We start from the raw sequence: 23,457 nt of genomic DNA, 5'->3' as shown, positions 1-23,457 counted from the left end.
TTTAAAACTCTTTCAAGAGAAAAAAAACTTTAATGTGATAAGTAATTTAGGTCCAAAATTATTATTTTAATTTTATTTATATACTTTGGAATTTTAATTTTTTATAATTTTATTGAGAAAATGACTAATTTATTTGATAGAGAACATATTTACACTCCTCTATTATTTCAACCATTGGAATGGTAAAATTGAGATTAACTCCGAAAAGTCGAATTATTTAATTAAATCTACTCGAAGAAAACGAAATTTGAATTTTTTTTTTTCATTTTTACCCCTCTAATCAGTGCTTCAAGTTAAAATTTTCGAAACTATCATTTTAGAAAGTAAGGAAAAAAAAAACAAAAAAAGAAGAAGAACAAAACAGAAAAGCCCTTGCACTCGCGAGGGAGGGAAACAGTGGGCATCTGCTTCTTCTTCGGAGTCCCTGCTTGCTTATAACCGAATTGCCGGTTATGGATCGAAGGGTGAAGAAGGAAGCTGAAGAGATACCGCAAAGAACGATGTCATTTGCTGGTCGGAGACTTAAATCTGCTGGTGAAGAAGACTTCATCCTCGCTCTCTCAACTCACACTCCTAAGCTCAACCCTTCTTCTTCGGTCTCTCTCTCTCTCTCTCTTTCTTCTTCTTTCTTTACTTCTTGCTTTCAGTTTGTTTAGCTGGATTTTGAAACAAAACTATAGAAACTAAAGATTCTGAAAGAAAATATGTTAGATCTCGTACTTGTTGCTGTAGTTTTTATTTTCTTCAAAAAAGATCTTTAGAAGGTTCGTACTGTCTTTGCTTGATTGATAGTTATATTCAATGCATTATATTTTATTTTTGCAGGAAAAGAAGGAAATTAGTAAGAAGGCTAATGCGTTAACTGAGAGAAAGCAGAAGCGAAAGAAGTGCCAATCCGAGACCATAATTAAACCTGTAAAACCTTTTTTCTTCCTCTTGTTTTTTTTTTTGTTTAAATTTGTTAAATATTTTTCTACGGCTATTATAGAAATATTTATGACCTAATGACTCAACTGTAGTCTCAAAGTTCCAAAATCATTGCAGAGAACCAATATTTGAATGATTGCTTTTTTTTTTTTTTCCTTTCTCGATTCCAAAGATTGTTTTGAAAGAGTCAAAAGAAAACACATAGTAGAATAATGCTAATAAATTAAACAAAATTGGCAACTTATGAGCAAGGAGACAGAGGTAAACTTATTTTCCATGGTCAAACTGGTTGCCGTATGGAATGGATTAGAACAGAGAATTTCTAATTTCAAACTTCCAGCAAGAATTGTTTGTCTTTTATCTCAGATTAATTAGCACTAACAAATAAATTTCCGGACAGGCAGTGTCAGATTGTGGGGAGAAGAAAATAAGGTCAGTGAACTATCCAAAAGAATGGAATCTGCGTATGCTGTTTTACTGCTTTTGGATTAATTGTCTGATGATGTTTACCTTTTTTTTAATGAAGCTCTATGAAAAATAAGGACGTAGGTGATGGAAGATGCATAGCTGAAATTAAGTCTCCAGCTATGATTTGTGCAGAGGAAATTCAATCAAACCTAGAACCTGAATTTCCCAGTTTTGCAAAATCTTTGGTTAGATCACATGTCGGAAGCTGTTTTTGGATGGTTAGCTCCGTTAAATGCTATAATTCACCTTGTATAATTATATTTGCTTTTTTTTTTTTAGGTTTGTGGGATGGGGCTAAGCCTGATAACGAAACAGGGAATGTGGTGGGCCTTAATCTTAGTCGCAGCTGCCTTGTTGGCCCCATCCCCTCCAGCGGCACCCTCTTCCTGCTCTACCATCTCCACGAGCTTAACCTTGCTTACAGTGATTTCAATTGGTCTCCAATAGGATACCAGTTTTGTCAGTTTACTGTGTTGACCCATCTAAACATCTTTCATTAAAAAATTTCAGGTTCAATTCCATTAGTAGTCTCTCACCTTTCTAAACTATTATCCCTTGATCTATCCTATGATGATGGTTTGATCTTTGAAGGGGATGTCAGTAAAAATGTTGTGGGAAAGTTGACACAACTAAGACACCTTCTGCTCTCATTTGATAGGTGTCTTAGTTGTGTCAAGTTTCTCATGACATTTTCCAAAGAGATGCCCTTCAGATATAAGTCATTATAGGATAGACCAAGGGTTGATAGTTTAGAAAGTTGATAGATTGTTAATGGAATTTTACCTGAAAGTTTTGATTGAGAGATATTTATATGGGTCAACATGGTAAACTGACCAAACTAAGATGCTATTGGGTACCAATTCGAATAATTGTAAGCAAGGTTAAGCTTATGGAGATGGTGGAGGAGGAAGAGGGTGCTGTTAGTGGGCATAGGGCCAACATAACAGTTGCAACTAAGATCAAGGCAAATCACAGTACCTGTTTGTGTCACACTTAACCCCACCGCACAAATGTAGCTCTGTTTTTTTGAAGTTTAGCCCTTGATTAACTTGTAAATAATGAACTTTTTGAGGTGTATTTGTGATAATTTCTTTTTTCTTTTGACAGGGGCTTCCGGGGATGTTCTGTAAAATACATTTACCTAGGAAAGATACTACAATCACTTTGGAAGACGAGAGTGGGAACCAATTTCATGTAAAATACTACGCTGATAAAACGGGATTGAGTGCAGGTTGGAGACAGTTTTGTAGTGCCCATAATTTGCTTGAGGGGGATGTTTTGGTCTTCCAGTTAGTTGAGCCAACCAAGTTTAAGGTGATGTTCAATAGCTATTCTTCTTGGCTTTCAACTTCTAGAGTTTGAGGTTTATATTGCTTACGTGCAATATGTGATTATATATCTGTTGATAGTTCTGGCTTGTCATTAGAATTTAATATTAAGAGGACAGTTCCAGGTGTGCCATATTTCCCCATGTCCCAACATTGGATGGGCATCCACTATGAGTGAGGGGTCTGATCTGGGATCTGATCGTCCAACCTAATATATGATCTTCTATAACAGTATTTGTTATAACATTATTAGTGATTAAAAAAAAAGCTGGTAAAATACATGTTTGGATGGTTTTTGGAAGGACAAATTGGAAAACGCAATGGAAGAAAAATATGGATAGAGAAACAAGGGTGCAGATGCTATCTAGTTCATGATTGTACTCCTTGCCCTGTACGTTTCATGTTGGCTTTTGTAGAAAGTTTAGCATAGGAGCTTCATAGGTCATATATATACAGCCCTTAATAGCATGGATCAATGTCTACTGAATTTTGTTTGATCTCCATCTCTTGATAATTAATAAAGGTTTAACATGATCATGCATGTATTAAGCCTATGAAGCTCAAGTGCAAATGCCCTATGTTGTTAAAGTTGAGGAAAGATAGGTTCTACTTTTATGCTGCTGTCTTGTATAACTATATTTTTGTTTCAAAAAAGGTTAAAGGGTAAAAAAAAAAATCCTTAATAAAGAAAATCAGAAAATGATTAAGTCCTTATGAAAAAAGTAATGCTTAATTGAGTCCTCGGTGACTCAAGAAAATTAATTAGCCCCTTCCATTAATAGAAACCTTCGATGATCGATTTGATCACGGTCATTGATGTGGTAGATGAAAGCCATGAGAATTTGACATGTGGCTTTCCATATCAGCAAAAATTAAAAAAAATTAATTAAAAATTTCTAAAATATATTTAAAAATTAATTAAAAATACACATCCATAATGAATTTAGAGATATGGACGTCCTTGTTTATTTGAGTTTAGACACATATTTGTTTAGGTTCATTTTGGCTGAACACAAGACTGTAAAAAATGATAAAACAATAGGTGATGAATTGCACCAGTCGTAGATAAAACAATAGGTGATCATGTATATCTGCCGAAATATGGTGAAGAAACTTACCCTATATATACAGACAGAAATATGATGGTAAAACATTTTCCCTATTTGAACTCTAATTTACTTAATATATTTCTTTTATCATGATTGTGATATAATAAATATTAGGCTAATTTTCTACCATGTTTTAGCAAATATCTATATTATCACTTATTGGTTTACTCTACAGCTATTGAAGCCATATTCATCACCTACATATGTGTATATATATAACTTTTGAATTATATATTAATTATTTATATTATTTATAGTTTTATGTTTGTCCAGAACGAACTTGGACAAATGTGTCCATATTCAGATGAACAATGATGTACATTTGTTAAATTCATTATAGATGTGTATTTTTATTAATGAGTTAGAATATTTTTATATTTCTTTGAAGTTTTTATTGACATTGCATGCTGCATATCATCTTCTCAATGCTTCGGTCTGCCACATTGACTGTTACTGGTCAACAACGGTTTTCGTTAACGGAAGCGGCCAATTGGTTTTCGTCATTGAGGAATAATTGGGTGCATTTTTTTATAAGGGCTTAATTGATTTTCTTTTTCTTTTTTTTATTAAGGGTTTCTTTTACCTTTCAACCTTTTAAAAATTAATTTGTCCATACAACTCAAGGATTGTTCACCTTAAGGTCACTGTGATGTTATGAAATGTTGTTAATTTCTCAAGGTAGTGGCCGCTTTAGTCTTGTTACACTATATATAACCAAGTATATTACATACCTATTGCATTTGTATTGTAAAAATAGATGATTCACGAATTTTTGCTGCCCCCAAATCCACCTGCAATTAGAAACAATGCTAGTGAAAATCTTGTTCAGCAAAATAGTTTTGGACTCCAAGAAGTTGGTTGAGTAATTTTACTCCTAAAGACTACCTTTACTGTTGTGATTTTTAACTTTTATCGTTGATGGTCTTGAAGTGATGAGGTCGCTTTCCCTCCCTTTCTCACTAAGATCTCTTTTAGTGATTTACCTAGCCCGGAAGGTATTGAATTCTGGGACAACATTTAGATAAGAAAGGATCTTCTTAATAGTTCTAATTATTTCTGGTATTTCCATAGCTAAACTTGCTAAAGAATACTGGTTCTGATCAGGTGGGATTTTGCCCCTAACCAGTTTGTAAGAGCTGATAAACCATCAGATGCAGAACAAAAGCTCACTGATTGTTGCACCAACTGAAGATTTTATATATTTTAAATCCAAGTTAACATAGTTAGTGTTTGGTAAAATGTTGTCTGAAACACGGTGGGCTTATGTTTAACTGACAACCATATAACTTTTCAAATGCATGGTGAGGTTTGTTAGCAGAGATGTTAAGAACCTTAATTTTTATTATGAAACCTTATTCTTTGAGATGTAGTTGGGGCGAATGTATGAAACCTGAATGTTAAAGATTCTGAAAATGTATTTGCCATATTATGAGGTCACACATTGAAGGGCTAAGTAGGTGAAAAACAATGTCAGGGGTTTTAGATATCTAACTATACGGGATATACTGTTTTATTAAGATTGGCTTGTAGTACTTGAGCAAGCCGATATATCACTCTCCCAAGACTTGCATATGTTGTTTTTTAAGTTTGCTTGATTTGTAGGAGGAATGGAGAGAGACAATATACTTAGTTCCAGCTAACTACGCCAGAGCTTTAAGGGTGCACTTGGTTGAGTGGAAAAGTGGAAGGAGGGAATGTCAAGGTGGAAAGAAAATAAATTTTGAATGTGTTTGGTGGGAAAGAAAAGTGAGAGGAAAGAAAACAAAAAAGATGACTATTTTCCACCTTAATGCATCAAAACAAATCATTCCAAATTGGAATGATAAGAGGAGAGAAAATGAGAGGTGAATTTATGCTAGTTAAAATTTATGCATTTTTCTGAGGTTTCATTTTCTTTCTCTTATTTTTATACTCTACCAAGCGATGAATGGAAAGAAAATTTCTTTTTCTCTCAATTTTTCCATCCTATTCCTTCCTACCAAGCACATCAGTGGAAAGAAAAATTATATTTTTCATCTTTTTATTTTTCTACTCTTACAATTTTCTATCCCTCCAATATTTTTCTCTCTTTCAAGTAAAGCCTAAAAGTTTCCATAAGAACTACATGGGTAATAGAGAACTAGTGCAGAGTTCATATTATGTTTATTCCAAATCATTATATCAGCAAAACAAAATGACTGCTTAGCAATGTTTCTAACCTGGCCCCATCAGTATATCGTAGAACCTAAGACTGCATTAATATAAGAGGATGCAAGGAATTAGGTTTCTTCCTCTATTTGAAGGGATCTTATCTTTTATTTGTTTTAAATGCATATATTTTTGTGAAAGTACAGTTATTTACATTAGTAATTACTCTCTATCTAACATGTATCATCTTATTTTTGTAGATATACATAATAAGGGCAAATGATTTAAATGAATTGGATGGGGCTCTTGGCCTCCTAAATTTGGATGCTTATACAAAACAAAGTGATGCAGGCAAGTTGTTTGGTGTCTTTGTTAGGTCTCTTAATTATCATGCTTGCATGTCAGAAGTTTTGCATTATAACTGAATTTCTGGGGAAAAAATAATAGATGATGCAGAAACTGGTCCAACGGTCTCTAAAAGTACAAAGAGGAAACGTCCAAAACCTCTTCCACTAGCTTCTGTTAGGAAGAAGAACAAGAGGTCTGGCCTACAAATATTGTCTTGTAACGTTGGGCAGCCAGCAGAGCAATCTGAAAATGATAGTGAAGAAGTTGGTTCAGAAGTTTTGGAAGGTTTCAAGCGAACCGAGTATGCAATTCAATTCAAAGACATAACAAGTTTCGAGAACATATTGGTTGATGGCTTGGTTATAGATCCTGAGCTCTCGGAAGACATTCGCAGTAAATACTACCAGCTATGCTGTAGTCAAAATGCTTTTCTTCATGAAAATATTATCCAGGGTATAAGTTTTAAATTTAAAGTTGGAATTATTTCCGAAACTGTCAATATTGCTGATGCTATAAGAACTTGCAAGCTCACAACTTCTCGAGATGAATTTGATAGTTGGGACAGGACCTTGAAAGCCTTTGAGTTGTTGGGCATGAATGTTGGTTTCTTACGAACTCGTCTTCACCGGCTTGTAAACCTTGCATTTGAATCAGAAGGTGCTGCTGAGACAAGGAGGTATTTTGAAGCTAAAGCAGAACGAGATCAGACAGAGAATGAGATAAGAAACCTTGAAGCAAAACTCACGGAGCTGAAGGATGCAAGTAAAACCTTTGGATTTGAAATGGAGAGTTTGCAATCGAAAGCGGAAACAAATGAATTCAGGTTTGAGAAAGAAGTTAAGGCTCCATGGTGAAATTTCCTTAAAGATACCAAGGGTTCATATCCCAGTTATTTTCTTTGCCCTTTATGTATTCATAATCTCCGACGGTAGCAAGATGACAACCCCAGTTTGTATTACTAGGCAGTTTCATTATTATTTGTACTTTTCTTGGATGATTCTGTGACATTGGAGGAAGCCTATTTCTGCTCTTTTCCTCTCATTTGCTTGAGGACTAATTGCTTATGCCTTCATTTTGTTTCATTGTTAATGGGAGAATTATGATAATCAGGTAAAGCAAATTATTCTGAGATGGTGCTCGAGGTTGGCATACAGAATTTCTAAATCGCGCTTTTAAAAATAAACAATGAAATATATGGTTTGAAGATAATAATAATGGTAATATACAATATTTAAGAAATTAAAACAAATCAATTTAGTTTAAATTGTGAAAGAAAATCATTTTAAATAGGTAAATGATTAACCATATTAATTGCACTCTAATTGCTTTCTAATTAATATTGTTTATCATGGTAGAAAGTATTATTTAACATGTTATAAAAAGTTAAAATATTATCATGTTGATTAAAGAAAATTCAAAATTCAATTTTAAAAGATTTAATTAACAATTGAATCATAGATAGAGTTACAAAAAAAAAAAAAAAATTCTCATCAATTTTGAGATGGCTACATGGGTGAAACAATTTGAGTAATAGTATTAAAATGTATTAAAATTTCAAAACAAAGCTTATTTTAAAATATACAATTTTTATTGGTTTTCTTAAAATATAAAAATACAAAACTATCCTTATAATAACAATTTATTTTAAATACAAAAGGGTTAAAGAGTAATTTAACTGAGTTGGTGTCACTTTACTCGTGATACCAAATTCAATAAATAACTTAATATTAGTTAACCAAACATGTAATTTTTGAGATTTTATGTTTATGTTTATATATAAAATGCATAATAAATATAAATATTTTATAATTAAAAAGTTAGGATATAAAATAAGTGAATAACTTATATTAGGTTAATTTAAAAGTTAGTTTTAAATACCAATGACATAATGCATTGAACTCAAATTACATCAAGAGAGGATGACTTGGTGTTTAAAAATTGAAGAAAATGAAAACACAAAACAATAACACAAGAATTTTAGTAGTTTGGCCTTAATTGTCTACTTTCATTACCTTAACTTTTCTCAACTAAGTATCACTTTTACACAATCTCTATCTTTAAACTTGGTAAGATAATACCACTACCCTAAAGCTTTTCTACCCAAAAAATCTTTAAAAGTAACCCATCAAAAAGGGAAATGGACTAAGAATGAAAATGAAAATTGAAGCTTTAAAATAGTAGCTGAGATATAACCTTTGTAAGGAATAGTAAGGGAGTCGACACTCCTTCAAGCACTACCTGAAATAGTAAACAAATAGGGGACACAAGGTTTGTTTACACATTTCGATTTCCCTACGTCTGCGAAGTCTAGCTCAGTGAGAAATATTCACTATCTTCAACACTTATAACAAGTGATCCTAATCTATCACACACCTGTGACAATTTTCTCACCTTCGTACCTTAAAGAATGATATTCTCCCCAATACATTCACCCATTTGAATTCAACAAATAAAATCATAACACAAAATATTTTACTATCAATATGCACTCATAAAATAAAATTCTTCACAAGAATAGATTAAGTGTTTAATCTCCCAATACAATAACCTATACAAATCTCTCAATTATATGGAATATTTTCAAACTTGCTAACATAAGAAGATCTATCACAATCTCACTAAAAAAAAAGATAAGTTTAATATGATTTAATAATAACAAGCAACGCAAACATGAATTCTTGGCAACTAAGAGTACAGTGTTCTAATTCAATCCAATATTCACGATTCAAGGGACTAGATAGGGGTGATCGGATCCGATCCAATATTCTAAATTTGATTCCCAAGTAATATGATCTTCATTAATGAACTAAATATGATCTACATAATTAGCACAACCCATAAACATTGTTGTCACACCCCAGTTTAGGCGGGTTTAAGGAGAAGGCGTATGGTAGTGAAAGAACCTATGTTTGGCGGGTTGTAATTCACCCATTTGTTTCTTTTGGCGTATACTTGAGGGTGTATAGTATACACCGAGTAATTAAGTGAAAATTTTATTTTTCTGATTAGCCAAAGAGTAAAGGTTTTAGCTGGACAAAAAGATAAATTACAATATGATTTATCGCTAAAAGTATAATACACCCAGTTTGTCTTAGTACTGCTCTCGTTGGGTTGTGAAGTGCTTGGTTAGGAACCAACTAAATTGACTGTCTTAATATTTATTATGGAATATTTTTATTTATGTCTCTTTTGGAGTCTATAGGCTAATAAGAAAGACAAGCTTTGAATTTAAGTGACACTTGTTGAATGTCTGTAAAGGAGATTAAATTATATATATGAAATAAGGGTTCTGAGAGGAGTTTCTTTTGGATTCTAAATTTTACTCTCTGATTCTTTTCTGGAACTGATTTCATTTCTTCTTCCTTGTGCTGGAAACATAGATTCTTAGTTTAACTAGTGGTTATTTCACCTTTGGGTTAGTATTACAACTCTGCATGTTAAATTCTGAAAGAGTAAGTCTGTAACGAGTGAATGAACAGTAAGATGTAAGTATAAGCCTTTGCATGGGGTTTATAAGTGCTTGAGATGATGGTAAGTTGTTTACGGTTAAGTTTTTAATGGTGTTTTTATGTTCTGTAAGCAGTGGTTGTTGCTGTTTCATAATGGATGATTAGGTCTAGAGCTTTAAGTTACTGTGGGTGAGTGGAGGTGAGTCTTGACTTAGACTCTACTATGTGTACGATTCAAGTAGATATATATGAATATATGTATGGCATTAAGATATTTGCAATAAATGGTAAGAGTATGAGTATAGTAAGGATGAGTTATGTGCTATGTTGATATGTTTAGAAATTCTGTGGCAAAGAGTGATGACTAGTAAGTATGCAAGTAAGTTTTGATGTAAGAATAGTATAAGATGGTCAAACGTGTGAACCTATCTGGGTAAGTGAATGTTATGTGAACGTCCCTTTGTGATGTCTCTGGTATGACAACAATTTTGCTAACTAGATTGGTAAGTCACAATATGAAAAGAAATGAAAGAACATATGGTTATGATCCATGGCTTGGTGATCTGTCGTAATTCAGTGTAGCAGATTAAACTAGTTTTCACATTTAGGGAGCTTGAATACATGTATTTTCGTTATGTTTTAGTTAAGTTTTCTTAGTTTTATTATATTCAATAAAATGTGCAAATTGAGCCTTTTATTGACCTTAGGGGCCGAATGAGGCCTAAGGTGAGCTAACACATTTTGTGAGTGTGCAGGAGACTTTTAGAAGGCATATTAAATTGATATTGGTCGCTATGTCACAAAACGGGATGGCTGATGTCGCAACATAGGGAACAGAATAGAGAAAACTCAAGTTTGCCTTCGATGTTGCGACACAAACTGATGGTGTCGCGACATACCCCTGAAGATAGCTGAATAGAAGTATACTAATTGCTATGTTGTAACATAGGTCCTAGTGTGTCATGATAACAACTCTGTGACAGAAATTAAATACGAAACAGAGGTATTTTGGTCTGCACAATCAAACTTTAAGCTCAAGGACGTCAACTAAACTAGGGTTAAGGACGACAGCCACCTAAAGGCTATAAATAGGATCTTTTGGCACATGTTAATGACATTATTCCTTTAACCTAGATTCTCTCTGTAAAATTTAGTTTAGTTTTCTTTCATTCTTAGGTTTTAGATTTTTTTTATTTGTTCTTGTTGATTTCAAGAGATCTAAATTGTGGAAGCATTGAAACTCTGTGGATTCGTGCTTAATTTCAATACAATCAGGCTCTTTCATTTATTTTATCTTGTTGATTTAATTAGCATGCTTTCTCTTTATATCGATTTCATATTGTCTATGAAATCCATGAGGAACTAATCCCTCTATGGGGGATTAGTGAGTAGAGGTATGATCTATTAATTGTTTTATAGGGTTATTTAATGGATTAGCTATTTGGGAAAGGAAGAACGTGAAACAAATCCTAGGCTTGACAACCCCAGGAAGTCATCAAGGTGAGAATTAACCCAAAATTGACATTGCCTATTCATGAACACCTTCACCCCAAGACAGTCTTGACTGTGAGGTCGGAAGATAAATAGCTTTTTCTAACTTGTAATGTTAGTGGAAGATCAAAAGATTTTGCTAGGATAGCGACTAGTTGATTGACGAGAAAGTCGAAGAAACAGTTGATGGGGGCTACAGAAGCGAGCTAATCACCCATAATCGAGATTTGATTTACTCTTCTCTTCTATCTCCTGAATTTTATTTATTTTATGTTATTTTATTATTCTAAAAACTTTAAAAACCTTTCTTTAATGTTCTCATACTATAATTTATTCAAAGTACTAATTAGATCTGTTAGTGATTAGGTTAGAATTGATTTAGTGTTCGCCTCCCTTGGTTGCTATCCTCGGAGTATCTGCCTACTTTGTTGTAAAACTATATTACAACTCGACTCATATACTTGAAGGATGCCGCCTTATCGTTCTAAATTTTATTGCAGTATTCACACTCTGGATATTAGTCCGTCCAGAGGCGGTCAAGTTATTAACGTCGTTACCGGGAGGTAACGTTTCTAGATTAATTTTAATTTTCACTTTTAAAAAAATAATTAGGAAATTTGTAGGTTATAGATATGATTTTATTTTATTTATTGTTACTAATCTCCTTTTTTTAGGTTTAGTGTATGACTCGCAATAGGGGCACACGTATTGTAGCAACCATCGATCCAGAGAGAATAATTCGAAAAAATCGCCAACAACAATAGTAGTAGCAATAGATGCAAGAGCCACCACTACCAGCTGCAAGTAATGTACCCTGTGAAAATCCACTATTTGGCGACACTGACGATAATGCCCTAGGAAACTCACCAGCATCACAAATACCCACAAACATTCATATTGCTCGAAACGAAAGAAGCATAAGAGATTATGCCTTACCAAGTTTGGACATGGTTTAGGAGAGTATAACAAGGCTATAAATTATAGCTAATAATCTTGAGATTAAATCGACGATGATTCAAATGATCCAGAACAACTTGCAGTTCAGGGGCACTATGACAGAGGACCCTAATCAACATTGAAAATAATTTCTCCAACTCTGTGGTACTTTTAAGTATAACGAGGCCACTGATGACGCTATTTGTCCTCGGTTGTGCCCCTTCTCCTTGATTGATAACATTTTTTCTTGGTTAAACTCACATGCACCAGGGTCTAACATGACATGGGATAAACTCACCGAAAAGTTCTTACAGAAGTTTTTCCCAATTAGCAAAGTAGTTCAACTAAGAAGAGATATCGCTATCTGTAGACAGATGTAGGGAGAAAGGTTTGTATGAGGCATGAGAATGTTTCAAAATGATGATTCAAAAATACCCGTACCACAGATTTCCTGAGTGGATGCGACTACAGGTATTTTATAACAGGTTGGATGCAAATACACGATCTAGATTAGACGGAGTAATAGGAAAAGCCTTTTTGAACAGGATGTACGAGGATGCGTACGAAATTATTGAAAATATAGCATTAAACTCCTGTCAGTGTCTGATTGAACGCTTCACATATGGCCAGAAACCTTTTACGATCAAAGTTATCCAAGAGAATGATAAGTATAAACAAAAACTGTATAAAATCTGCTTCTACACTGTTTATGCATGGAGGAGACAAGCCACTCTTCCATTATATCAATAATACTACTGAGGATATAAACTACATTGGGAATAGGGGTGGAAACCCTCCTTCGAATACATACAATCCTGGTTGGAGGAATCACCCAAACCTGAGATGGGGAGGAAACCAAGGAGGAGGTAATAGTTCAAATCAAGTTAAAAATACTAATAATCGATCTCCTTATTTTCAGAAACCTCAAGATAGGGCCAACCCTAGTGACCATACTGCATGTGGTCAATGACTAGATAGAATTAAAGGAGAAATGTAGTCAATGAGAACAGATGTCAAGCAAGTGCACTCTAAGCGCACCAACTCAACAAGAACATTAACTAAGCTGGAGGATCAGATATTTGGGCCCTGATATTTGGGACCAAGCTATAGGATGCTACATTCGTTTTTGAAGTAACTTCATTTAAAGAAAACATATTTTCCATCAATACAACTAATAAATGCTAATAACATGTTTATTAACCATTATATCAATACACATTCTTAATTGGGGTTTATACAAGTTTACGAAACCTTTTTTATTAACTTGAGACCATTAGAGGGCCAAAATGTAACTTTTTCAAAAGATTTCAGGTTGATGTCGCAACTTTAGAGATTTGTTGTTGAATCTTCAAGACAGTAATCAAGCATCATTCCTCGAAGCAAAAATTGCAAAATTTTCCAAGCTATACCAATTGGACATCGCAACTTTGGGGTTTAATGTTGTGACATCAAAGGTTGACGTCGCAACATCCAATGAATGGTGTCACGACCCTAAAGACAGTGTACTTTGGCCCATCCTTTCTACCATTCGATGTCGCGACATCAAGGGTTTCAAGGTCGCAATGTTGGGACTAGCGTCGCGACATCCAAGGGATAGTGTCACGACCCTAGCGACAATCTACTATAATATCAAATTATTCTTTGGTTTCACCCCGTTAAACCAGTGTGTGCAACCATATACACTTCCCAAAAGCTTAAAACATAGCTTCCTACCAATCTATGTCAAATATATCATACAATCATTTGAATTAAATTAAGAAATATAGTTCCAACCATATGATCATATCTAGGCATATTCTAACCATTTTGCAACCTTAATATATATCAAGACATCACATTCAAGTTAATGCTCAACTCATAATACTTATGAAAATTGGAAACTAGAATTTCAAACAGCCTCATATATGATCAAATGCACCTAATTATGATACATACATTACCTTGGCATTCACCATTAAAAATGACCATTTACATATGACCTTATATATACATGCCACAATCTTGTAATCATTCACATTCATACCCTGTCACACCCTCATTTGGAGAGCTGATACTGTTGAGAAACTTCGCTGGCATAGACCGCCTAAGTCGTGAGACTTAGACAGGATAAGGTTGGTAACTTTGTGGTGAAATACTTCATTGAAATTTATCGATACTACGAAGTTCCACTTCATGGATTGGCAAGTTCCTTGTTATGGCAAGAACCTTACTAAGCGGACTTTCCCGCTAATAAATCTGCTAGCCTTGTTTTTGTGTCACTGCTAATTTAAGTGTAGTATTTAGTAGGAGATGTTTAAGTCATCTAGCATCCTAGTAGAGGTAATGTGTTAGTATTAGGACACTTAAGGAGCCTCATAAGATGTGATTAACTAGTGGAAGAATGTGAGAATGATTACTGATTAAAGTTAATCTTGAGCGGCATTTGGATGTGAGTTAACTATAAATAGGATAACCCGATAGTGGAGAGAAGATTTATATTTCATCTTCTCTACTAGTCTTTGTTATCATCGAAGAAAACTAGAAGAGTTCTTCGTCGTTAACAAAGGTACTGTCTGTGAAGCTTATAAGAGTTTTTGTCTTAAGTTGTCTGCTGGTAAACTCTTAAACCTCTCTTTAAGTTTTACCAAATAAAAACAAATTGCTGTAAAAGTAATTCAGTAGGGTTTTCATTTTGATACTGGATAGGAAGGAAATTTTTATATAGAAAATGTTTGCATGTATACAGATTCATGTTATTTTATAAAGTTTTGGTTGTTTTTTTATGTTTAAAAAAGTAGTTTTATTTTTTTAACCAAAAATATGGGAGAAGGTCCCAATGCCAAAGGGAAGGAACTTTTAAAGTAGATAAAGCTCTGAGTAAAGATTTTTGGTAAGTTCCTTCGTACCTTAAGTCTTTTATATGCGTTATTTTGTTAAAATTTTCTCACTACAGCCATTTTAGTGGTTTTAATCTTCAGGTCTGATACTCGTATCTAAGGAAATGTGTTAAAGAGTCGATGCATGCAAGGGTACAAATGGTGAAACAGACACAGAAGTCTGGTATGTACAAGGTACAAATACTCATTCCTTGGTGCACAAGCTCCATATCCAGGCTGATGTAAGGAGGAAACGGAGGGATGTTGCATATGATGATGAAAAGAAGACACATGACAATATGTTCTGCCTCTGGTATGGCACTCTGGTGCAAACCCTGGCTGGTGAAAACTCGGCCTTACAGGGGAACACATATGTGTTCAAATACAATGAAGGATGATAGGGGCACGAAGGTAATGACTAGAAAATAACTCTGATGAGTGGTATGAAGATATAGGCAATATGGTTTTTCAGAACTAGGATTAGAAGCTAGCACAAGGAAGGGAGTATATGGGAAAAATGGGTACATTTGTGTAAAACAAAGAGTGCACGTTGCATGGAATGTAAACAGTATGTCTAACGGTTATAAAAGGGTAGTCCACAAAAGTGGCGTATGCGCAGAGCAGTTGTGCCTCGTGTCCGTCATATGTGAGTTTCCAAATACTGGTAGTGTCCGCTAGTAGGCTGAGTTTGATCGTGGAAGTATCTGCCAGCAGATACTTCATATTATAGAGAGAGTCGTATCTACCAATTATAACGTATTATTTTGTCAGTCTAGGTCTTAATCTCTTACTGCCCGAAGTCTTTATTGTAGGATTTTATTTCCTGAGAACTCACTAAGTTCTTTTGAACTTACCTAGTTGTCTTCCTTTATATTTTCAAGTTTGTGGGTTGATGTTGTAGCAGAAGGGAATCAACCAGATTAGCGACCCATTTGTGAACCTTCTCTTATCTTATTATGACATGTATTTGTCGGGGTGTTAAGACGATTGTTAATTGCCACCAGTCGAAATCATCAAACTGTATTTTGGAAACCAATATTTTCTAATTAGGAATATTTATTTGTAGCCTTGTTAACTTGGTTTATGGAAACACGTATTTAAAAATGAATTTTTAAATTACTTCTCAAGTGATAACTCGATAGAAAAGTTTTATTCGAGATTGTGGATATTTTTGAAGCTTCAGCCAAAAGCTAGTTACTCATGTCCTTTATCTTCTTAAGTAGTCTGATACTATTTTTAATTTGCTTTCAACCTACTATATGTTTTCAAATTATTGGGACACCGCTCTGGCAAGTGGGTACCCGCCAAAACTAGAAAGTTGGTTTTTTTTAAGGGTGCAGTTATTTTGATAGTTTTGACTCATGACGCTTCATACCTGATCCAACAATTGGGTCGAGCATGGGGTGTTACATACCCTGTACCAATTCATATAAATCAATAATTTTTTATTCATTTCAATTGCATTCAAATCCAATTCATCATCTAGCCATATATGCTAATTTAATTAGCATTCAAGTCATGTTCAAACATAAGTATAATGAAATTAAACACAAGCACATATATAACATAAAGATAAGTAATAAGTTCCATATGAACTTACCTTTCAAAATACAAAATGAGTGAATCCTTTAGGAACTAATTAGTAATTTTTCTTTTCTCTTATTAGCTCCATTTTGATCAAATCTTGATCTATATAAATATTTTTATGTCAAATCAATACCAAACATTTTCACACAATCACATGAGATGCATGATCCTAATAAATTCATTATTCAATTTTTTCACGTATTTTCATTTTTTCAATTTAGTCCTTAAACTCGGAATAGATATAACTTTAAATTCTTAGCTTTAGATTAAAATTTGATTTCACATATTCTCATTAGAGACCTTATATTTTCTATTTCTAACATAATTTCATGACTTATTTTACATTTATTCAATTTGGTAGCTAATATAACAAAGTTAACAAACAAGCAAAATTAACTTTACAATCTAGTCCTTTTCATAATCTAAGCTTTAAATCTATCAATTTCAAGTCTAATTCATCAATTAATCAAAAATTAATCAACATTTTATCAAATTGGTACATGGGCTAGCTAAATAAAGCTCCCATTATCACAAATCTATAAAACTGCAAGAAGAGGACTTTGATTTCATACCTAGATGGAAGGTCGAATGGTTTAACCTCATAAATGGGTTTCTTCTTTTCTTTCTAGGGTGAAACAGGTAAGGAAGGGTAAAGAAGATGGCAACATTCTCTTTCTTTCCACTAATCTTGTTATTTATAGTTTAATTAGAACTTAATTAGCTTAAATAATCATGTTTAATCAACTTAACTAGTCATTAATAATGCCTAATGAACATGCCATAATCATCCACTATTACTTGATTAAAAATGGTTTAATTAACATTTTTGGATCTTTGGTTAATTGCTATTTGGGTCCCAAGTTATTTGTTAATTAAAACTCTATAGCGATTGGACTTTTTCAATTTAGTCCCTGAGCCTTAATTAACTATTAATTCAACAAAAAATTCTCGACCAATCTTTAATATATTTTATAATAACTCCGTAAATATTCATATTTTACATTTGGTTTATGAAAATAAAATTTTGCAACCACATTTTTCAATACCATTAAAAATCGGGTCGTTACCATACAAGTGCGCATATGACCCTATTGGCATGCCAATGGTATCTTAATATTTTACTAAGTTCACATGGACATCAATTATACATATATCCATTACCATTCCTTGTAAACAATCATTTTCACATGTTTATACCCTATAATTATCCACATTTACATATCCTACCCTGTGATCATTCACATTTTCATATTCATACCCTATACCATTTCATATCAATCAACAATCTTAATTCATTTCAATTCATTCCAAGTCCATTTCATTTTCTAACCATGTATGCCAACATAATCAATATTCAAAGCCATGTCCAAGCGTGGATAAAAAAAACACAAGCACACAAATATAACACAAAGAAGGGTAGTAAGTTCCATTTGAATTTAGCTTTCCAAAATACAAAACGAGTGGATCCTTGAGGGAGTAATCCATAATTTTTGTTTTTCCCTTGATAGCTCCCCTTTGATCCAAGACTTGATCTATATAAATATTTTATTTACCGAATCAATACCAAACATTATTACACAATATCATGAGATGCATGATCCTAAATAAATTTATTTTTTGATTTCCCACATATTTTACATTTTATTCAATTTAGTCCCTAAATTCGGATATGCATAACATTCAATTCCTAGCTTTGGATTAAAATCTAATTTCAGATATTTTCATTAGGGACTTATACTTTCTATTTCCAACCTAATTTCATGATAGATTTTACATTTATTCAGTTTGGTCCCTAATATTAGAAGGTTAACAAATAAGCTAGATTAATTTTACAATCTAGACATTTTCATAATCTAACCTCAACATCTATCAATTTCAAGTCTACATCAAATTATTAACAATGGAAACTTGCTAAAATTTTAACAATTGATAAAATTGGTACATGGGCTAGCTAAATTAAGCTCCCGTGATCACAAATCCATAAAAATTACAAGAAAAAAGCCTTGGTGTACTTACCAAATTAATGGTCGAATGCTTATGAACTCAAAGCTTTTCTTCTTAGGTTTTTCCTGCGTTTTGAACGTTGAACATTATGGAAGATGACAATCTTCCACTATCTTTACTATAGTCTTAGATTAATTTAATTAGCCTTGTTTAATTAGTTAATTAAACATAACTTAATTATAATCTAGCTTTAGTGGAATATGTCGTCATCATCAATATTTTCCATTTTGATCCTTTGATTAATTGCCATATAAGTTCTCAAGTCTTTTGTCAATTAAAACTCTATAGTGATTGGATTTTTACATTTTATTTTCTAAGCCTTAATTAACTATTTAATTGACAAAAGTATTCAACCATTCTTCAATATATTTTTATATTAACTCCGTAAATATTCATATTTTATATTTATGAACTCGGTTTACGAAAATGAGATTTCAAAATCATATTTTCCGATACCACTGAAAATCAAGTTGTTACATTTCACCTAACCAAACCCACCCCAAACCCGATTTTTCCAAAAAAAAAATTGACCCTAACGATTCGGGTTGGGTTAGAATCCGTTGGATTTGGGGTTTTTTGCCATCCCTATTTATAACTAATCACTTGCCCGTCCTTGATTCCACTTAATTAAATGCAACAAATTGTTGATAGTAATAAAAGTATCATAGAAACTCTTGTATTAAGAGTCGAATTGCATTTTGCCCGCGTTAAATCAATGAACAAATTAATTGTTTCTGTTAGAAATTTTATCCATTTGTAATGTTAAAAAATACATGTGTACCCCATGTTGACATATAAAACCAAATTTTAATAGTAAAATGGATAATTTTTTAATAATAGAATCAATTTACTCTTGAATTTGTTATTTTTTAGTAAAAAATTAAAACTTAATCTCACTTTTAATACATTACACACTTTTACGTGTCAAGTTTAAAAATTTAGGTGAGAAAGGATATCAAGCCATTTTTCTTAGTATATTCTCAATCAATGTTTATAATTTTTAATCAATCGATGTCAATACTTAAATGCTATAAGTTCACTTATCCGTTCAAGATCCCAACTTTCAATGATAATAATAATAACAGTAAAATACATGAACAGATCCAAATCAAAGAGGAAATTACATTAGTAGATCCGAGCCAGAAAAACATGACTTAATACAGATCTATCAGTTGCTGAACATTACACTAAAACATTTTGTACAAAGGAACAGCTAAACAACCAAATCCTAAGAGATTAAAAAACAAAAGAAAAATAAGAACAGTAAAATCCCAAATGAAGCAGAGAAAAAAAAATCAAACCAACCCCACTATTACAAATTAATTTAGATCTTCAAAAAAAAGAAAAAGAAAAGAAAAGAAAGCCACCCTCCAATCTTCCTTTAAAAAAAAATACTCCACATTTCTACAAGTTATGATGCCCTTCAAGAAATGTAACTATATTCCAATCTCCACATTCCTGCAACCTGACCCTCCTTCAGTCAAAAGTTCCTGCAATAAAGGAGCATTGATGAAATCAGATCAAACAAACCTAATAGTTAGCTTCATAAATGAAACAAAAGGGTTTGTTTTATTTTCTTACCTGTGAAGTTTTGACGACTTGGGTGTCCTCATGAACAAAAGCAAACCTTTTATTGTCACCCATTCTCTCCATGGACACTTCATTAATCTTATCAGCTTTTTTGGAACCAATGTGGGTTCTCTTGAGCCCCAGAAATCCCTTCCACCTTGTGGAACCCTTAGGAGGCGTTCGTGTCACATTATTATCATCATCATCTCCAGCAAGAAGCTCTTCCCTCAAAGTCCTTTGCATTTGATTGTTACAATTATCTTTAAATGGCAAAAGCTTACCCTTAAAGAAAAGCTCATCAGCACTCATCATGGAGTAGTTAGATACTGAGAATTCAAAGTCTGACGACACTGGAGCCTCCCTTGAGTTCCTCTCTTGCTTCATAACCTGCTGAGTCTCAACAAAATCATTTGAGAATGAGATTCTTGGACTCATTGGGGGGCAGTGATGATGATGACCTTTGTGCTCCGAATTATACATGTCTAAGCATGCCATGAGCTTTCAAAACAACATGGAAAACAAGGAAAAAATTTAATAAAACCTAATAAATTCTATAGGGACCCTCCCTTGATACTATTACAACTTACCGAGTAGAAGTTCGTATTTATATATAAGGAAGCATGGGGAGCTTGATGTATGGTTGTTTTTTTGAATTCATGCATGTTATGCCCATGATGTGATCTTTTTTTTTGTCTTGACATGTTAATTGCCTCTCTCTCTCTTTCTTTTTATGTTTGTTTTTCTCTGGCCAGAATTGGCATTCAATGATGACCAGCTTTGAATACAAAATCCTCCAAGTATTAGTTATTTTAAAAAAACATCTTTTACTGTTTTTCTTTTCTCTTGGAGACTGCACGAAGGTGAAGTTACTAAGAAGCTTTCTTTTTCTCCAAAGCTCTACCATAATCGATAAAATAATAAAATAGTAGAAAAAGATAAACAAAAGGTGAATCAACTATTCTAAATTGTTTTTTTTTCCCATTTCTGTTGAGTATAGTTAAAATTTTGGTGAGTGAGGTGAAAGTTAAAAATTTTGTATAATAATAAATTTAATTTTAAATTTTATATGTTTTAGATTAATTATATTTTAAAAATTAACTCTCAAAATTTGTAAAAAAATTCAATTTAATCTTCAAATTTTACCTTCTTTTCTGCTTCCCCACCTCCGCAGTGCCACTATCATTTGTATTTTGTTCAAATATTTTTATATAATAAAAGAAAAGAAAAATATTCTAAGAATTTAAAAAAAAAACAAAGCTCACTTAGGATAGCACCAAATTAAGATGAAAAAATGGCAATATTGGAGGTGGGAACACCACATTGGAATTCATTTTTTAGCGGTACTTGCTTGACCTTCATCATCATAATCCCATCCATCAGTACTGGTTGATCTGCATGTATATATACATATAAAAAAAATATGAATGATGATACCTCATAGAAATAAAAAATAAAAAAAGGGTAAAAGATGAGAGGTTTTGACATTCTTTACCCTCTTCTATATGACCAATCCCCTTATGCTTCGTGTTTCTCAAACACACTTGGAAAACTTTCTATGAAGATTCCAAGGAACAGTCTTTAGTTTTTTAGTCTTAAATCCGTTTTCACTTTTTCCTTTCTAGAATTTTATCATACACTCATTAGTCACACCCCCACTATGCATGCATATATATAAAAATTTGTGAACCACAAAGATAAGCATCGTGGTTAATTAATACTAGTAAAGTTGGTATTGGGTTTCTTTCTTTGCATTGCATTTGACATTCAAGAATAGCATATGCTAGCTGGATGGACAGTTTACAAAACTTTAGCCAAAACAAGTAATTTTACTTTTTTTAAAACTTGTGGCTCATTGCATGCAGATTATTAATTATGAAGACAGTGAAAATATTACCTAATTTTGTTTTCCATTGTTATTGTAGGCAGAGTTAGGGAGGTGGAAACAGTTGCCATTGCTGGCAAAGAAAGCAACAGCAGTGTTATTTATGGAATAAGGTAAAAAAGAAAAAGGACATTGAATGTTTTTAGCTAAAAGTTGTAGGGTTTTATTAAAGTAAAATAAAGAGATTCAGAAATGCAGAGAGGTCCAGAGAGAAGCAGCGGCACTTTCAAGGATGGGGGATTGAGTTGCATTTGGTTTCAGCTTGACCATGCTTCGACTTGTTAGTAAAATATAGCAGTGAATGAGCTGGCGACACCGACTGATCAATAGGACCACGTGATCTGAGGGTTTTCTTTTTTCTATAAAATGAAATTCCTTTTTTAACTTCTATTCAGATTTTGTACATGTTATGTAAGATTAGCTTTTTTGCCTTTTTCCTCTCCCTTTGTGATTTATTTACCTCCTCCACTCTTATCCTGGTTTAGAGGTGTTTTTTTCCCCCCCTCTAATCATTAAAGTTAAAGCACTGTTCGGTACATAGCCATACCAGAGGCATCAGCCTGCAAAAAGTCCGGTGGGAAAGAGCAAAAACACAAAAGATCATTGCTGTCACAATTTTTACTAAATCGACTACTCAAAACGCTACTCCCCAACATGTCAGCAACGGGATTCCCCTCCATGTAAATATGCTGAAGTCAAACCTGGTCCAACTTACAATCAGCAATAAAAGTTCCAAGAGAACAAATATTCATAGCATACGATTGATATCAATTTGAGCATCAATCTTTGCAACAAAACCATCAGTACCTACACTAATCACATTAGGAATAAATCGATAGGAACGGGTCACCCCATTTGCCTACTCTATTTTGTTTGTATAAAAGAGGTGGGAATATGATTGTAAGATATACATTATACGTATTGATAACATTATACATTTTTTTCGTTAATCCTTATGTTAATTTTCTTTTAAAAAGAGTAAAATTCCCCTGCCCTATTCTCTGCTCCCATCTCTGCCCCTACTCTAAATTAACCACGTCTCCTTTTTTCCATACAAGTCTTCTTTATTATTATTAATTTTTATTTCATCTACAACTAATGTACAAATTTTAAAATTAATTATAATTTCAGTTAAAATTATTAAAAAATTGATAATATTTTCAAGCATGCTGTACTGTATCAATTGATGTACAATTTTTTCTAATATTGGTATGCATTGATGTATTTTACTATACTATTTAAAATTTATCTATACATTTAAAAAGATTTATATATACATGTAAATATATTTCAATTATACTATATATATTTATACGCAAATATAAATTTTAAGTTATTAATTACGTTCAGTAACTTGATTGTATTTTATTTTAATGT

The 23,457-nt window shown here is 32.9% G+C and overlaps 2 protein-coding genes across 4 annotated transcripts; one reads left to right on the top strand and one right to left on the bottom strand.

Moving 5' to 3' along the window:
- The first annotated feature begins 312 nt into the window (after positions 1–312).
- LOC105803906 (B3 domain-containing protein Os01g0234100) lies at positions 313–7,364 on the top strand. Of its 3 annotated transcripts, none has more exons than XM_052624024.1 (7): positions 313–596; positions 826–915; positions 1,328–1,359; positions 1,454–1,613; positions 2,503–2,709; positions 6,220–6,301; positions 6,407–7,364. In XM_052624024.1, the coding sequence occupies exons 1-7, from the start codon at positions 453–455 to the stop codon at positions 7,159–7,161; spliced, it is 1,470 nt and encodes a 489-aa protein (XP_052479984.1). In that variant the 5' UTR covers positions 313–452; the 3' UTR covers positions 7,162–7,364. The 3 variants fall into 3 exon arrangements, with proteins under 3 accessions (XP_052479984.1, XP_012491791.1, XP_012491793.1); XM_012636337.2 differs by having other exon boundaries at positions 6,220–6,310; XM_012636339.2 differs by having other exon boundaries at positions 561–596; positions 1,332–1,359; positions 6,220–6,310.
- A 12,367-nt stretch (positions 7,365–19,731) lies between these two features.
- LOC105803907 (uncharacterized) lies at positions 19,732–21,139 on the bottom strand. Its single transcript, XM_052623444.1, has 2 exons — positions 20,211–21,139; positions 19,732–20,119 (listed from the first exon to the last, which is right to left on the bottom strand). Exons 1-2 carry the CDS (start codon positions 20,691–20,693, stop codon positions 20,066–20,068), a joined length of 537 nt encoding a protein of 178 aa, XP_052479404.1. The 5' UTR covers positions 20,694–21,139; the 3' UTR covers positions 19,732–20,065.
- Positions 21,140–23,457: the final 2,318 nt, after the last annotated feature.

The sequence above is a fragment of the Gossypium raimondii genome, chromosome 11 (genome assembly GCF_025698545.1).
Source record: "Gossypium raimondii isolate GPD5lz chromosome 11, ASM2569854v1, whole genome shotgun sequence".
NCBI classification, from domain to species: Eukaryota; Viridiplantae; Streptophyta; class Magnoliopsida; order Malvales; family Malvaceae; genus Gossypium; species Gossypium raimondii.
The sequence above is the reverse complement of the archived record's forward strand: the minus strand, read 5'-3'. Positions and strand labels throughout refer to the sequence as shown.

Bases quoted from the DNA above. Each gene is read 5' to 3' on its own strand.
- LOC105803906 (XM_012636337.2), top strand. From the start codon at position 453: ATGGATCGAAGGGTGAAGAAGGAAGCTGAAGAGATACCGCAAAGAACG. The intron at 916-1,327 runs GTAAAACCTTTT...ATTTCCGGACAG, and splicing joins CCGAGACCATAATTAAACCT to GCAGTGTCAGATTGTGGGGA. The intron at 6,311-6,406 runs GCAAGTTGTTTG...AAAAAATAATAG, and splicing joins TACAAAACAAAGTGATGCAG to ATGATGCAGAAACTGGTCCA.
- LOC105803907 (XM_052623444.1), bottom strand. From the start codon at position 20,693: ATGGCATGCTTAGACATGTATAATTCGGAGCACAAAGGTCATCATCAT. The intron at 20,120-20,210 runs GTAAGAAAATAA...CCTTTATTGCAG, and splicing joins AAGTCGTCAAAACTTCACAG to GAACTTTTGACTGAAGGAGG.